The sequence below is a fragment of the Megascapheus bottae genome, chromosome 12, assembly GCF_031878675.1.
Source record: "Megascapheus bottae isolate mThoBot1 chromosome 12, mThoBot2.hap1, whole genome shotgun sequence".
Lineage (NCBI taxonomy): Eukaryota > Metazoa > Chordata > Mammalia > Rodentia > Geomyidae > Megascapheus > Megascapheus bottae.
The window spans coordinates 56,885,421-56,901,861 of NC_143520.1; the positions used below are offsets into that span (position 1 = coordinate 56,885,421).

The window sequence follows — 16,441 nt, forward strand, 5'->3', positions numbered from 1 at the left end:
AACTTGGCCTGGGTGCAGTCCCTGAGCTCTTCAGCTCCAGGCTACCACCCTACCCCTGGACCTGGGCATTGTCTCTGAGCTCTTCAGCTCAAGGCGACCACTCTGCCCTTGAGCCAAGCCCCACTTCCTGTTTTCTAGAGGTTAATTGGAGATAAAAGTACTTTTGTGCCTGGGCTGGCTTTGAATCTTGATCCTCAGATCTCAGCCCCCTGAGTAGCTAGGATTACAGGTGAGAGCCACTGCACCCAGCCCCTGTGCCCTTTCTGTGCCTTGTAACTTTTCTTCTCGTTTTTGCCCTCTTTCTCCTAGCACCAACATCCTCCCTTTTCAGCCTCATATCTATACCTGCTTAGGTGTCTTCTCTCTTCCCTTCTATGCAGAAGCCTAGCCTACACCACAGTCCACGTGCCCACAACCTTCAGGGACAGAAGCAAGCCAACGCCAGGGTCACCCCTGCCACCACCTGCCTAACAGCTGTCTTTTCCCACAGGGGACTTGTTGATATCCACTCTCCTGAAGGAATCTCAGCCCCAGGCTAAGCCCCTGCTTTAGCCACGTCACACTGAGGCCTTCAAGCCATAGTTGCCTGTTCTAGCCTAGCTCCCTCCTCCACTCTTAGTCATGTAGATACCCTATGCCCACTCTGAAGTAGTGACATTCTGCCACTTCCAGCCATGAACCAGCTGGAGGGACAAGGACTCCATTCAGTCCATCGTGTAGGAGGCCTCGCATGAATTCTTCCCTGCTGGCCTGCTATAGCTGGAGTTTTTTCTCCCCACTCCAGAGCCAGTATGGAGCCTCTAGACAAGTTCAGAAACCTGAGAGGGTGATAAAGAAAGGGAAGGCTCTTTCCCACACCTAGGGAAGACCCCTTCCTCCATAGCCAGAGCAGATGTGGCACTGGGCTCACACATGCGCAATAAAAGCAGATTCACACACCCATGGTGGTCGGTGTGCTTTGTGGTGGCAGGGAAGGGGAGATTAGTATGGACACAGTGTATGTGGACCACTGCTGCTGGGTCCACAAAAATACAGACCCCCAGGCAGGCAAGCTTAGATCAGGTAGCAACCAGACCTTCCTAAGCCAGGTACCACAGGGGCTTGGGGGAAGGCCAGCCAAGACCCCTCGGGCTTATGTAGCATGGCCTGGCAGGTGAAGTGGGCATCTCTCAGACAGAGCCTGAGGCTGAGGTGTATGTGTGTGGGGGGGATCATCTAAGTCCCAAATTGGCACTCACCTGAGACCAGGTCTGCCTCTGGGCCAGGCACAAGCTGTCTTAGGATCCAGCATGCATCTCCATTACAGCGCTTCTGAAAGCAGAGCAGACATCCAGCATCCCTCGGGGAGAGGAGCAAATATGCAGAGGGTCTGGAAGCAGGAATCCCAAGGGAGTATCTAGTCATCAGTCTGCAAACAGGAAGGAAAGAGGGAGGGCAGCAGAGGGAGGGAGAAGAAGGGGGAAGGGCTGATGAAGTCATTCCTGGAGAATGCAGTTGTCTTCTGGCTCTGGAAGAAGCCACTACCATGCTCTTTGCTTGTGTGTGTGTGTGTGTGTGTGTGTGTGTGTGTGTGTGTGTGTGTGTGTGTGTGTGTGTGTGTGAAAGAGACCCTCTGGGAGGGGGGTCAGAGTTTGTGCCAGGCTGCTGCCCACCTAACAGTACCATCCTTCCCCACATGGACACATTCCACTGCTTAAGTGATATTTATTGAACATTGTGGGGAGGAAAATGGAAAGTCAGCCACCATCAGCAAGAAGCCTGGAGTCTCCTTTGGCTTCCACAGTCAGCACTTGGGAGAGAGGAGGATGGAGATGGAGGAGGCTGAGGGGAGAGCAAGGGGCAGCATGGAAGGCTGGCTGCAGAGTGAAGATGCTGAGCTGAGGGACTCCGGGATGGGAGGATAACTGAGGACAGCGCCCCGCTGTCCCCTGCTAGGAGTGGGCCAGGGCTGGAGCCTGAGAGCTCCGTCGTTTGTTCACTGTGCTCAGGAGCTGCTGCACATAGGAAGTCAGCAGGTCATCCATCTTGTAGCCCTGCACAAGAGACAAAGTGGGTTCAGAGGCCGTGTTGCATGAAGGACAGACAGATAGGGTTGTGGGCTCTGGGACTTGGGAGCATCCAGCAGTTCTGCCATAGCAACAGGGCATGGGGAAGAAGGGAGGAAAAGTCCAGCTACTGGGCCTTCCCCACCACTGCCTGCCCTGCTGGGCCCCAGTCCTGTTCAGGATAGTCCAGGACTGTACACAGCCAAAGGCCTTTCCACTATAAATGCCATCCGCGCCCAGTCTCCCCACTGGCCTAGGTCTGCCTCATCCCACACGTTGAACAACTTGTTGGGTGGCAATAAAAGGCCAGGGTGGGAAGTCCAGTGGCCAGGGCTTTGGGGCGATGACTCTGGTGGAAGATGGGCCAAGGCTCACCAGTGACGTCTCACACAGCAAGCGGTTGCCTCGGCCCAGGCTCCCCAGGGCCATATGGAAGTAGGTGCTACCACTGCTCCAGCTGGAGATCTTGGTGAAGGGGTAGGTGGTGAGCAGCTCCTGGAGACAGATGAGCAGGGAGCCAGGGTGAGGAGTGTGTGGAGACCAGGAGGACAGGGCGACATGCTGAGGCGGCGGTCGGGACTCTAGGGGCCCCGGCCCTGCTGCTCTACCTTGGTCTTGGGGTGGATGAGCATCACCCCATGTCGGTTGATGGCAATGAGGACAATGTCTGGGTAAGATGGCTCCGATGTTTGCTGGGGAAGGAAGGCATGGTGGTCATACCCAGTCTGGGAGCCAGGTAGAGACTTTCTAGGCATCACACACACACATGCACACTTGCCCAACCCGGAAGCCAGTCCCATTGTGGTGGGTGTCTGGGGCTCGGGTGAAAGGGGTGGGCAGGAGGTGAAGGCCTGTGCAGGGGCTGAGGCACCTACCTTCACCTCGAAGAAGGCGGAGCCATAGGTAGGCCAGCGGCAGATCCACTTCAAGAAAGCCACCTTGGTCTCTTGCACTGTTTTGCCTTTGTGCTTCTCACACTCCAGTAGGAGGTTCTAGCGGAGAGAAAGGCTGGTGAGGACATGGGCAGGAGAGCATTTCATCCCGAGCATGCTCCCTCAGCCTCTGGGCAGACCATCCCCCACACACGCAAGAGCTAGACTGAGCTGGAGTGGAGGGGGATGGAAAACAGCACCGTGGGTGTGACAGGATGATTGTCACACCTCCCTCCCATGCTCAGTTATAGACCCATCGTGCCCAGGCTGGGACCTATCCCCATGGAGAACCTTTTTCCACTCTTCGGAGGGCATCAGGCGTGTTAAGTTCTCAGGCACCAGTTCCTTCAGGATCTTGGGGAAGCTAGCCAGGTGCGAGCGGTCATTGCCAAACTGAGCCTTGTAGATGAGGCCTGCCAGGTGGAGGGCGTCTTCCCGGGAACACTTGTGGAAGCCACGCAGGTACTTGGGCAGCTCCTGAGAAGCAGACACATTGGGCCTCAGTCCACTAATCAACTGGCCATCTTCATGCACAGGTAGCAAGACCCCAGAGCGTTAGCCTCTCCCCATCTGGAAAATGCCAAGCAAGCCAAAGGCTTCTGCTCACATCAGGGCATCCCTGGCATCTTACTGTGGGAGTGTGGCCTGTTCTGTCCACATGCAGCGTCCTTTCAAGGCAAGGCCTCTGAGCCAGGACTTTAGCACTTTCTACATGCTTCCCCTCCTGGCACCATGTTTCTGGGGACAGTGTAGATACTGTCCCAGAAGCTGCTGTGCTCTGCTCCTAGGTCCAGAGCTCTCGGGGACCTGGCCTGTGCTGGTTCCGGGGGCCAGGTGGTCCCTGCCTGGATGTCTGTTTCCCCATGCCCCCAGGAAGGTATGTCTGGGGTAGAATAAGTGTGGCCTGAATGACTGCCACAAAGACAGCCTGCTGGGTACCTGGTGGTAATGGAGAATGGTGTCTGCATTGATGTCTTTTCCTGGGGTCACATTCAGCCACAGTTTCCGCATGAAGTACACCTGGTAAGGGAGAGTCACGGGGGCCCCTGGGAGAGGGGCAGCAGTGGGCACCAAGCCTGTCCTGGCAGCTCCATGGCCCACTCTGGTGGCCCATGTCCCTGATTCCTGCCTGTAGCATATATGCCTGGTGCCCCGCGCCCCCCATCATTCCTACTGCCTCCTCATCTGGAAAGCCTCCATTCATCCTCCTCCCTAGACTCCAACTCTTTATTCCTCAGGCCCAGTGTAGGAACTGCTCCTCCAGGAATGTCCCTGGTTCCCCATGGAGTTGAGCCTGGCACTCTTTTTCATCCTGCAGAAAGCCACCCACATATCCAGGATATGCATGAAAGACTGAGTAGACTTGGGGCTATGCCAGCAGTCTATCTCTACCTTCTTTACCCTTGCTTCCCCTCCACAGAGGTCCCCTCACCTTCTTTTTGGGGCTTGTTCTTCTTTACCCAGTCAGACACCTGCCTCAAGCTATCAAAGAAAAAGTCTCCTTCCTTCTGGCTGATCACCTGGGATGGGAGAAAGGTGATAAGTTCAGGACTTCATGGAGCCACCTCTTGTTTGATCCTCAATGGTCAAGGTCAGCTGCTTTGGCCTCAAAGGCTTGGTGCCCTCTCAGAGTTGCAATTGGGCTGCTTATGGCCAGTTGTGTAGGGGGCCAGGGTTTGGGCTCGGTGATTCCATCCTCTTTGTGCAGAAGTCCCGTGTATTCCGGGCACATTGAGATCCCCTTGGGACAGGACAGCCTCCTAGGACATCCCTGCATCTGCCATGTTGGCATACCTTGTCTGTGATCTTGATGAAGAGGCTGCAGCCCTCCCAGGAGGCCAGATGGAGCCTAGCGGTGATGGCTTCACACACATCTCGAACCCGGCTGCTACTGCTCACTTCCAGGATCTGGGCAGAGAGATGGCAGGTGAGGCCAGGGGCCCAGCGTGGGACCCCCAAAACTCCCCAAGTAGACGTGTTGGGGGTGCTGCACAGCTGAGATGACTCATCATCTGGAGCCTTGGCTCTTTCATAACACTTGGACTGTCCTAAGATCAGCAGGCCTCCCTCCAGAAAGGTGACCAGATGTCACCCTGCTTAGTCATAGCACTCCTTGTCTGGTGTCCAGGCTGGACCCCAGAGGCCTGGTCCTTTGCATTTACTTTGAGAGACCAATAGCTAGACTGGAATTTTTCATGATAGGAACCCGACCATTCTCAAGGCTCTAAAACCACCACTTGGGGAAAGTGTCAGGGTGGTCCCACCAGCCGAATCCCTACTTTTGCTGCTTCTTGGCTAAAAGCCTCCTTATCACAGTGGGGGTGAACTGTTCTTCCACCTCCTATCCGTCCCTTTTGGGCTGCCAAGCAGCCAGGGCAGGCTCCGTACACAGGCTCTGGGCAGCTGTCTTCTGCTCAGCCAAGCCTGACAATTGCCACAAGGACTTAGTGGGGACATCCATCTTGTGGGTGTCATTATCCCAGTATGCTCAGGTGCCAAACCCTGGAACTCAGCCTTATCAATGCTTCTCTCTTCTGGCCTCCTCTTTCCTTCCTTAGCTTAGAATTCCTAAGCCATACCATTGGGGCCGGGGTGGGGGTGGTGAGTCGCCATTTCCCATCGCATCAGTGGCCTCCCATGACCCCTTCCGTGCATCTGTTCCCTCTGGGAAGCACTACCCTGAAATCCCTGAGCTGGTGAGCTGAAAATTAAGAGGTGGACAGGAGAGTGGACTGCCCACTTCCGGTGCAGGTGAAGATGAGACCATCTCTTCAACATCCAGAATGTGGCTCTGCTTGCTGACGGCTGAGCATGCTGGGAGGGTGACCGGCAGCCATTCAAGGCCTGAGATTTGTTGGGGCATTGGTTGGGGACTCACCTCACTGGTGTCATTGGGGAAGTAGACTTGGTGGGATAGGCGGGAGACGTTCTGCTCGGCGGCTGTCACCTCTACCTGATGTGGGGGCTGCTTCCGAGGCCCTGTCCTAAAGCAGGATGGTGAAAGATGCGGATGCTACCTTTCCCTGAACCCCACCCCCTCTGCCTCTCCCCCACCTCAACCCATGACCCCACTCTTTCACCAGCCAATGGTCTTCACTTGAGCCCTAAGCCAAGATGAGAACACCCTTCCTCCAGGGACTACTATAGGGAGTGAGTGGGTTCAAGACCCTGCACTTCTCAGAGAGGCTGCCTCTGCCTGGTAGGCCTGTCATGGAGGCCTGAGGAGGTTTATAGTTCCAACAAGGCTTGGGGCACAGGAGGGAAGAGGCTTCTGGAGGGGACAGTGTGAGAGGGATGATTATTTATTGATCATTGCATTCCAGTCTTAAAGGCTTGAACCCAGGGACTCATATTCTCACTTGATTTTTCACTCAGATCTGGTGCTCTGCTAGTTGACCCATATTCCACCGCTGATTATTTCTGGTGGTTCGTTTTAGGTAAAAGTCTCATGGATTTCTAGCCAAGGCTGACTTTGAACCTCAGTCCTCCTACCTGAGCCTTCTGAATAGCTAGGATTACAGGCGTGAACACCTGGCTCTGGCAGTGTTCTTCTTACACCTCAGAACATTGGGCTGAGGGTGGTCTAGGAAGGAATACCCTCTCCAAAGGGAGGAGGAGGGCAATGACGCATGCGCTGGAAGGGGATGGATCACTAGGCCAAGCAGAGGCACCTTGGTCTCCAGAGAGTTCCTGGGCCCAGAGCAGGCAGTGCAGGGGCAGCAGAGCCATAAGCAATTGAGTCATAGCATCTTAGACCACCCAGACCTCCCTATCACCCTTGCTCCTCCCCTCCCCTCTGGTGGCTCAAGTAGACTGATGCCAGCTGCGTGTGGACTGTGTGCTCCTGGAAGGCTAGGTCTGTCTGTACCCCAGCTGGGCTGAGGGTCATGGTCTTACCTCAGGACCCTCTGCAGGCGGCGACTGCAGTCAGCAGCCAGTATCTTCTTCCTCCTGGTGTCTATGAACTTCTGGGTGTGGGGCAGCAGTGCCTTGCTGGGTGGGAAGAGACCTGTGCAGAGCCATAGCAGCTGCCAGCCTCGCTCTTCACTGTACCTGGAAAGTGGAGCCTGTCAGGAGAGATGCCTCTCTCCTGGCATTCAGGCTTGCCAGGTGCCTTGGGAAGCAGAGATGTGCCATTTGCCCGGGCCTGGGAGCCTGGCTGGTGGGAGGCCGTGGGTATCAGCAAAGGCTATGAGACAGCAGTCTGTGACCAAGGTTCCCCAGTATTACAAAGCTTTCACACAGGGAAGATGGCACTGTGCGCACATTGTGGGCTCAGAGGTTCAGAGAAGTCAAGGCCTGTCCAAGTGAGGCAGAAAAAGGGTGGGATGTGGGCAGGGGGCAGGGTGGGCCTCGTCCCTGGGCTGAGCACCCCAGGGACCTCTGCAGGGCAGATCAGGGCTCCGGCTCCCAGGCAGACCTGTTGGAGTTGTTTGTCAGCTGCTTCAGGATTTGGCAGTAGACTTCTTCCTGCAGAGCAGAGTCCTGCAGGGCCAGGGAGAAAATCTGGTCTGTGAGCTCCAGCGTGGGCCAGGCCTGTCGAGACGGGTAGTCGCCCATATACTTGAGGATGGGTGTGACTGTTAAGGAGAACAGTGCTGGGGACCTCAGGCTGACCACTTAACCAGCGCCCCTTAACCCAGGCCCCACACTGCGCTGGCACGTTTGCAGGGGTGCTGCCCTGTGCTGTGTGAGCAGAGGCCTAACCCTTGGCAACAACAGTGTGGCGAGTGTGCAGTGAGCACAGGGTTCTGAGGAAGGATATCGAGGAAGATCTGGCAGGCAATGTCTCTCAGGTCAGCTTTGTCGTGGACACGCTTAAGCAGGGGCTGCCGGAGAGGCTCTGAGGAGTAAGCCCACAGTTGGCCCCGGCTGCGGGCCAAGGGAAGTACGGCTCTGCTAATAGTCTCCTTCTCCGGGGCCCTGTCAGGGATGCAGGCAGCATGAGACCCTGCCCCAAGGCCTTCTTTGCTTTGTGCTTCCCCTGTCCCCTGTCCCCTGCCCCACCTCCCAGAGTGACTCCTGGATATAAGACCCTCCTGGCACCCTGTTTCTCTGGAGACCCAGGGGATCATGCACTGGTATCCCTTTGCAGTGTTCAGGGTGTAGTAGGGAGTCCGGAGCACCTGAAGAACTGTAGTGAGAACTCCTCCAGGGTGTATGGCGCCTCCTTGGGTTGCTCTTCGGGCAGTAGCTCTGAATGCTGTATGTCCTGGGCTACCAGTTTCCGCTTCTCTGGTGACATGGCCAGCAAGCTCTAGAGGGGGCACAGGTCTGTGGGTGCCAAGAGCCACTGTTCTCGGGGCCTATTGCTTAGGTTTTCCAGGTTCTCTTCCCCAGAGAAGGGGCACCCCTTTGCAGGGGCACCCTTCACCCTAGCCCTGTCTGCCTCATCCCTACAAATTATTCCTTTTGGGATGCACCCCTGCAAGAGAGGTCCCACTTGATCCCCCCTTGTTTTTTCCAGTCCTGGGGTTTGAACTCAGGGCCTGAGCATGTCCTTAAGCTTTCTCAAGACTAGTACCCTACTACTTGAGCCACAGCACCACTTCTGACTTTTTTTTTTCTATGTATGTGGCACTCAGGAATTGAACTGGAGTTTTTGTGCATGCTAGGCAAGCACTCTACCACTAGGCCAAACACCCTCCCCACTTGATCTTTTGGTCCCACCGCTACTAATGCTACCTCTTGGTGGTACTGAGCAAGTTCATCAATCCATCATTATCTGCCCAGTGTCGGTACCCAATTCAGGGTGCAGGTGCTGTTGTGCTGAACCCTGAGTTACAGGCCCAGGGCATACACTTGGCTGTCATGTGTGCTTTCCCATTCCTTGCTCTTGAAAGACTTTTTACAGGGGCTGACACAGGGTGGTACTCAGGGCTGGTGGACACTTGGGCACCACAGGGTCACAAATTAACAGGGGCAAAGCTTGGGCAAAATTGGGTTTATCCCCCCCCCAGCCATGCCCATGAGGGATGAGGGAAGGAGTCCCCACTTATTAAGCCCCTACTAGGCGTGGAGCACTGAGTTGGGTTCTGCACAAAGATACCAGTTTCGCCATCATGCTGGGGAAAGCCGAGTTGGAAAAGCTACCCCAGTGTAAAGCTAGCCCCCAATCCCTCTTTGGAGAGGGGGCACGCTGTGGAGGGAAGACCCGGGCTCGGCATCCCAGAGCTGTGTAGCTAGATGGACACGGGGAGCTCAGGACATACCAGCAGCCGGGCGGAGGGTTTGATGACTGTGGGAATGAAGTAGAGACACGCTGTGGGCACCAACCCCGTCTTTCCTGTTCTGTCATTCTGACCCATGGTCCAGTTCTCAGAGGCCAGCAGCCCCTGCTTCTTCGTTAGGATGATCAAATCCCCCTTCTTAAAGGGCAGGAGGGCGACATCATCTGCAGGTTCAGGTCAAGCATGTGGGAATAACAATGTCACATTTATTGAGGGCTCTGCAGGGGCTCAAGCCTGGTCCTTTAGAGACTGTTTGCTTTAGCAGGTGAGGAAACTGAGGCACAGAATGGTAAGTGATAATGGGATTGGATCCTAGGATAACAATCTCTCAAAAATGAGAGAGAGGGAGGGGGAATGTTCTGATATAAGAGCTTACATAGTCACTTGTATGCCCCAGCCGGGCCCTCCAAAGCCCTGCGCTCCCTGCTCCTTTGCATCCTTCATTCATGATAACCACTAACCAGCCTGCTGGCAGTTACTGGGCCTAGCCACTCCTTTCTCTCTAGTCGCAGGCTAGAGCTCAGCTTTTGCAGAAACACTGCTTTCAGGGAAGTTAAGAATAAGGTTGGGGGCCTGGAGTGTGGCCTAGTGGTAGGGTGCTTGCCTAACATGCATGAAGCCCTGGGTTTGATTCCACATACTAACCACATATACAGGAAACACCAGAAGTGGTGATGTGGGCTCAAGTGGTAGAGTGCTAGCCTTGAGAAAGCTCAAGAACAGCGCCGAGGCCCGGAGTTCAAGCCCCAGGAATGGCAAAAACAAGCAAACAAACAAAAAGAGAATGAGGTTGCATCCCTCAGGGCAAACCACTTCCCTCTCTGAGCTTTTGGTTTCCCCCCTGTAAAACAGGGATATGGGATAATTGTGGAAATCGTGATCATCTCCCCCACTCCCAAGTGTGTGTGGGGGTAAGCCCTGCCCATTCTAGTGAAAGCAAAGTTGCCTTGAAGGCTTGAAGCCACCATCACAACAGCCAGGAGAAGGTTGGGCCTTCTCATTGTTGGGATCTTTCCTCCTCCCCACTGAGCTCTGCTCTGTGTCACGTGGCTGCTGTGAGCCCCATAGGCAGTGTCTCTGTCCTCTTCCACTCTTCAGGTACCTGTGGCCCTTCTGTCCTGCAAGGCCATGGCAAACACAGACCTCTCCTTCAGTCCCCCCAGAAACAGGGCCACCATCTCAGCGATGGACACACTGCTGGGTGACACAAATTCGTATTCTCCATGCAGCGTGGACAGCAGCAGTCTTTGTCCACCCAGGGCCTCCCTGAGGGCACAAAGGTACAGTGTGACAAGAAGCCTTCTCTGCCCTCCCCATGTTCAGGCCCTCCATACCCTCAGGTGACTCCCTGGAACTATGGGCAAGAAAACAATAACAGTCCCTTCATGTTACTGGCAGTGTGGGGTCTGTGACCAGGTTGGAGAGGTACCGAGTCTCAGGTACTGTTGCAAGTATTGGACCAAGTGAGTCAGCCTCAGGTCTTAAGAGGCAGTGGATAGTGCCAGGCCCCAGTAAGTCTGCTTTGGGCAGGGAACAAGAGGAATGATGGGCATAGATACCACAGAAAACGTTAGAGCTGGGAGGAGGCACTGGCTCTGCTGTTGAGTCACGTGTGGATTGGGTGACTGTGGGGGTGCCATGTGACATAGGAAAGTGCCCTGTTCAGGCAGGGCAGTCCACTGGTCCCAATTATACGATAGTCACACCACACGGAGGTGGACTTTAACCTCAGAGATGCCCTGTCAGAGATGGGTGCAGGGCTGCTGACCACACAGGACTGGGAGGTTCGAAGTCCAGTGGCAGCTTGTCTCTTAGCTCCAGCCTAGCTCTCAACTAGGGCAACACAACTTCCCCTCTCTCTGTCTCTCCCTGTGCCCAGATGTATCAAAACCAAGGACTGAGGCTATGAGGAAAGAGAGATTTGAAGTCTCTTTCTTTGGTGTCCCTACCTATTGGTAACCAGACCCGTGACCTCTGGGAAGGATAGTTCCAGCAGCGTCTTCTCCCGCTCGTCCAGGAAGTACAGCCCCTTCCAGTTAATAGCCAAGATCAGCTGTGTCTTGGGAAGTCGGGCACCTGGTGGGAAGAGATCACAGAGTTCAGGCTATGCTGGGCCCCAGATGCCTGCACCCTCCCCCCCCAGCCCCACCTCACATCCGATGCCATTACCAGAGATTGTGGTGACTTGGAAGAGCCGGGAGAAAAGCAGAGGCCACTGGAGGAGTGCGGCATCTACCACCTGTGCCCTTACGACCTGTGGCGTGGCTCGCTTCTGGGTGTGTGAGGCCTGTGGAGATCAGACATCACCTCCATTACTTTGTCTCCAATATCACATCCAGAGCTTCAGGCGATATGGGTCACTCTGTGATGCTACTACCTAACATGTGCCGGTGTCCCAGGGAGACTGGGAATGGCCTGTTGCTGGGAGACTTGGTTAGAGAAGGGCAGAAAAGCCTTTGCCCCATTAGCGTGAGGATACAGGGGCTGAGGGCCAGTTCCCTTGGCTGAGCATGGAAGGCTCTATGTGTCTGTATCTCTGTGCCTGTATGCCTCAGATTGTATCTTTATTGTCTCCCAAAGGTCATGCATTGAGGCTTGGTGATACTGTTGGGAAACAGTGTAACCTTATGCAGTAGGGCCCACTGGAAGGAAGTTGGGTCATTGGGATGTGCCCTGGAAATGGATCTCGGCCTCCTCTTCTCTTCACTTCCTGGCTGCCATGAGGTGAACAGCTTTGTTCTACCATATGACGCTCTGCCTCACCACATGTCCCAATAATGGAGCCAAGTGATCACAGACGGAAATCCTGAGCCAAAATTCACTCCTCTTCCTTCGGACTGATTATCTCAGGCGCTTTGTCACAGAGAAGGAAAGCTGAATAACAGGCTTGCTTTTGCCAATGTAAGCCTGTTGGTCTGTGTCATGCTGCATGCATGAGGGCCATCTTACCGTGCGCTTGTGTCTTTTCCCACCCCCCGGGCCCCTCCGACCTCAGAGTTCTTCTGTCTATTGGGAGTCTCATACAAGAACCTCCATGTTCACTTTCTTTTTAGTTGTCTCCCCCTGATGTGCCTCTTTCCCTTCTTTAGTCTCTCTTTCTTGTCTCTGCTACCCTGTGCAACTGGCAATAATGCCCCATTAAGCTTTCTTTTATCTGTTCATTGTTTATTTGTTGTCTGTTTCTCTTGTTCCCACTTAAATAAATGGCTAGATGGAGGGCTGGGATGTGACTCAAGTAGTAGAGTACCTTCTTCATAAGTGTGAGGCCCCAGACTTAAACCCCAGTACCATCAGAAAAATATTGACTGGGTGATGTTCATACACTGGCTTTGGTAATATAAATGATGGATGCATTAGAAAAGTGGCTTGTTTGGGACCAAGATGCCAACTTGGAAGAGGAGCCAGGTAGCAGAGAAAATCTGATCTGAACACAGCTGTTTAAATCTTGAGTCAGGACTGAGCTTGTGAGGTTTAAGCTCCCTGCTTCTAGTGAGTGGTCTTGCAGGGAGGCTATGGAGGGAGGGAGTCCACTTCTTTGCACAGCCAGGGTCCCATCACCCTGAAGAAGAGCTCAATGTAACCAGGGCGTTGCAGGCTGACCTTAGTGTAGGCAGAAGTGACAACGCTGGCCCATGTCTCTGGGGCCTTGGTTTTGTACAGCTTCGTGGGGAGGCAGCTGGGCAGCAGCTTCTGGATGTCCTGGCTCCCTGCCGAGGCACCGAGCTGCACATAACAGTGCCGAGCCATCAGTAACACCAACTCTTCCTCCTGCACAAGCCGGGGAGGGGCAGAGAGGAAAGAGGAGGGGAGGGAATGCTTACTGTCTCTCATAAAGCCTCCTCCCTGTGGTCCATTCCTGCTCTAGGGCAGGGCTAACAAACAGCTCAAGCAAGACTGGGGAGAGGGAAACAGGAGCAGCCCCCCGAAAATGCCTTGCATATTCATCATGGCAAAGATCCCAGTACCCCACTCTCTCTGAGAAACCAGTCTCAGAGAGCTCTCAGCTCGTGCTGCTTCCGGTCCATGATCTTTCCGGGTGGGCCTCCAGGCTTGCTGGAGTTGCATCCCAGATGCCCACCAAACTTGTGGCCCAGAGGAGGAGGAAACGGGAGACTGGGTTGGGGTGAGACAGTTGTGCCCAGGTAAAGCCCCATGCCACGTGCCCCACTGACTACCTTCCCATGACTCTGTCTGCCTTCTTCTTGTCACAGTCTGCATTGCCCAGGGTGGCAGGGTCCAATGGCCAAAGCCCAAGCTAGCACTGCAATGTGAATCTCTCCCAGACCTCCTCACCTTCTCAAAGCTGTACTCCCCAGACCACACCCCATGGAGGACTTGGCGGTAAATGAGCTCAGTGCTCACAGGATCCTCCTGGGAGTCATGCCAGGGTGTGAAGAATTCCTTCCGGAAGTAGAGACGCCAGGGTGACTGGCGCTGGCTCTCGCCCCTTTCCCGGGCCAGCTGTTCGCACTGGGCCACAGCATCCATCAGGTGATCTCGGCCACTACCCAGGGACCAGAACTGAGGGCAGAATTGCAGGAGGATAAAGATAACCCAGACCCCAAGGTTACCACCCATCCTTAGCCGCATTGTGTGAACCACAGGGACTGGAACCCTTGTAATCTAGCGTGGGCAGAGTGGATGCCAATGACAGAAGGTCCAGCATTCTCAAACATGCCTGCCTGCTGCCCCTTCCTAAGAACGCAGGGATGGACGCGGATGGTGAATTGGACTGTGTACCATGGCTGCTGATGGTGTGAATATGCCTGAGTCTGAGCATGAGGGCCCTCAGGGGTAGTGATTGGGCTCCAGTGGGCTGTGACAGTGAGACCCTTGGTGTGAGATGCAGTGGTGTGAGGGAAACTGGAGCAGGATTCTGGTGTAGGTGTGAGGGATGGAGGGAGAGAAAGGCAGAGAATGACAGTGGGTGCCTGGGCCCTGTATGGGACCAAGGCACATCTACTGGGCTGTGTGTGTGTGCATGCGCGCATGCGTGCAGGTGCACGCCTGCCCTTGTGCAGTGGGCCTGGAAGCTGGGAGGGCAGACAGCAGCCAGGCTGCTAGGTGTGTGGGTTCCAGCTTTGGGCTCAGGATGGATGGGATGAAGATCACCACCTTGTCATACACGGCGACCTGGAGGGAGAAGCCCAGGTGATCTTTGAGTCCCTGCTTTTGGGCGATGTGCAGGCAGATCTCCCGAGATGTGGAGGCTGAGTCAACTGTGATGGTCAGACTCTTCCCAGCTGCCAAGATGACTTGAACTGGGATGTGCTTCTTGGACTTAACAGCCTAGGGATGGATAAAGATTCAGAATCCACTAGCCTAGAAGCTCTTGGACTCATGCACCCTGGAACCCAGAGCCCTTGGACCAGAAGCTGCCACACCACCCCCCACCTGATTTTCCTTCCAACCCAACTTTCCCCATCTGCCTTCACTTGTGGGGGCAGGGCAGGATTTTCAGAAGCCCTAGGGTGGCTCAGTACCAAGTCACAGGCATTCAGGCCTAGAGTCTGTCAGGAGTGAGAGAAGTTTGCCCATGCATTTCTGGTGATGTGTGGGCTTCTCAAGTTCACTTGGGCAAAACCACGGGGGGTGCAGCCTGCAGGCTGCAATGGTCCCATACCCAGACCTGCACTCTGAGCTTGTTGAAGTTTAATGAGTAAGACTGTCTTAGCAGTTTTGGGTACTGGGGTCCTAGGGTGATATTGGAAATTTTCTTTTTGTTGTTTTTGTTGGTCGTGGGACTTGAACTCTGGGCCTGGTTGCTGTCCCTGAACTCTTTAGCTCAAGGCTACCACCCTACCCCTGGAGCCACAGCCCTACTTCCTGTTTTCTAGTGGTTAAAAAGATAAAAGTCTCACATTTTTTAGTGCCTGGGCTGGCTTTGAACTGCAAACCTCAGATTTTAGCCTGCTCAATAGCTAGGATTACGGGTGTGAGCCACCTCACCCAGTGATACTGTAAATATTCTTATTCTTTTTTTAATGCCAGTCCTGGGATTTGAACTCAGGGCTCAGGTCCTGGGTGCTATCCTTGAGTCCTTGAGGGTTTTTGTTGTTGTTGTTTTTTAATGAAAGGCTAACACTCTACTACTTGAACCACAGCTAGTTGAAATGCTTAAACTACTTGAACACGGCTCCACTTCTGGGTTTGCTTTTTTGGGGGTGGGCAGTTAATTGGAGATAAGAGTCTCAAGGACTTTCCCTGACGGAGCTGTTTAGGCTTGCTTCAAAATGTGATCCTCAGATCTCAGCCTCCTTAGCAGAAGCTAGGATTACAAGCTTGAGTCACTGGTTCCTGGGACACTGTAAATATTCAGTTGCCATAAGTTCACCTACAGTTCTAATGCTCACTGCCCATGGGAGGCAAATCTCATAGTCTTGGGAAGCAGGGAAAGAATGAATGAAATGTGGTCAACGGTGATTCACAGCCCCCAGTACAGGTCCCCATAGGGTCACAGCGTGAGAACTTCCTGGGCTTGGGCTGAGGCCAAAGATGTAGGTAGAATCAGCATAAGGGGTGCCTTCTGTTCAGACTATCTTTTTTTTTTCTTTTCTTTTGTTTTTTTTTCCAGTCCTGGAGTTTGAGCTCAGGGTCTGGGCACTGTCCCTGAGCTTCTTTTGCTCAAGGCTAGCACTCTACCACTGGAGCTTTTTCTGTTTATGTGGTACCCAGTAATCAAATCCAGGGCTTTATGCATGCTAGGCAAGCACTCTACCACCAGCCCATGTTCCCAGCTCTAGATTACGTTTTGACATGAGAATGTACAGTAGGGAGAAGTGGCATCTGCTCCCTAAAGCAGTGCTTACATCATACTAGGAGTGTGACCACTGCCTTCTTTATCGTGTATGTGTGTGTGTGTGTGTGTGATATTGAAGTTTGAACTCATGGTCTCACACTTTCTTTTTTTTTTTTTTTTGCCAGTGGTGGGTTTGAGCTCAGGGCCTGAGCACTGTCCTTGGATTTTCTCAAGGTTAGAGCTCTACTACTTGAGCCTCAGCACCATTTCTGGCTTTTTTCTATGTATGTGGTACCGAGGAATCGAACCTGGGTCTTCGTGCATGCTAGGCAAGCACTCTACCACTAGGCCAAACTCCTGGCCCCTCATGGTCTCACACTGTCTAGGTAGGCACTCTACCCATATATCATGTTTTTTTGCTCTGGTTATTTGTGAGATAGAGTCTGGGCCAGTCTGGACTTTGATCCTCCTATTTATCTGCAGCTGGGGAATGAC

General features: G+C 53.9%; 1 protein-coding gene across 2 annotated transcripts in view; it reads right to left on the reverse strand.

The window, feature by feature from the left end:
- Positions 1-1,688: 1,688 nt before the first annotated feature.
- The window catches only part of Myo7b (myosin VIIB), a 73,654-nt gene continuing 58,901 nt past the window's right edge, over positions 1,689-16,441 (reverse strand). For both annotated transcript variants that reach the window (XM_090342473.1, XM_090342471.1), the window contains 20 exons: positions 14,323-14,496; positions 13,501-13,728; positions 12,808-12,975; positions 11,377-11,494; positions 11,157-11,283; positions 10,310-10,473; positions 9,190-9,371; positions 8,104-8,234; positions 7,743-7,900; positions 7,398-7,551; positions 6,875-7,030; positions 5,856-5,961; positions 4,772-4,885; positions 4,410-4,497; positions 3,917-4,023; positions 3,269-3,454; positions 2,921-3,037; positions 2,654-2,737; positions 2,421-2,540; positions 1,689-2,033 (listed from right to left, as the gene is read on the reverse strand). In XM_090342473.1, coding sequence (XP_090198599.1) covers positions 1,932-2,033; positions 2,421-2,540; positions 2,654-2,737; positions 2,921-3,037; positions 3,269-3,454; positions 3,917-4,023; positions 4,410-4,497; positions 4,772-4,885; positions 5,856-5,961; positions 6,875-7,030; positions 7,398-7,551; positions 7,743-7,900; positions 8,104-8,234; positions 9,190-9,371; positions 10,310-10,473; positions 11,157-11,283; positions 11,377-11,494; positions 12,808-12,975; positions 13,501-13,728; positions 14,323-14,496 — 2,784 coding nt within the window. In that variant the 3' untranslated portion in view covers positions 1,689-1,931. The remainder of the gene's footprint in view (positions 2,034-2,420; positions 2,541-2,653; positions 2,738-2,920; positions 3,038-3,268; positions 3,455-3,916; positions 4,024-4,409; positions 4,498-4,771; positions 4,886-5,855; positions 5,962-6,874; positions 7,031-7,397; positions 7,552-7,742; positions 7,901-8,103; positions 8,235-9,189; positions 9,372-10,309; positions 10,474-11,156; positions 11,284-11,376; positions 11,495-12,807; positions 12,976-13,500; positions 13,729-14,322; positions 14,497-16,441) is intronic.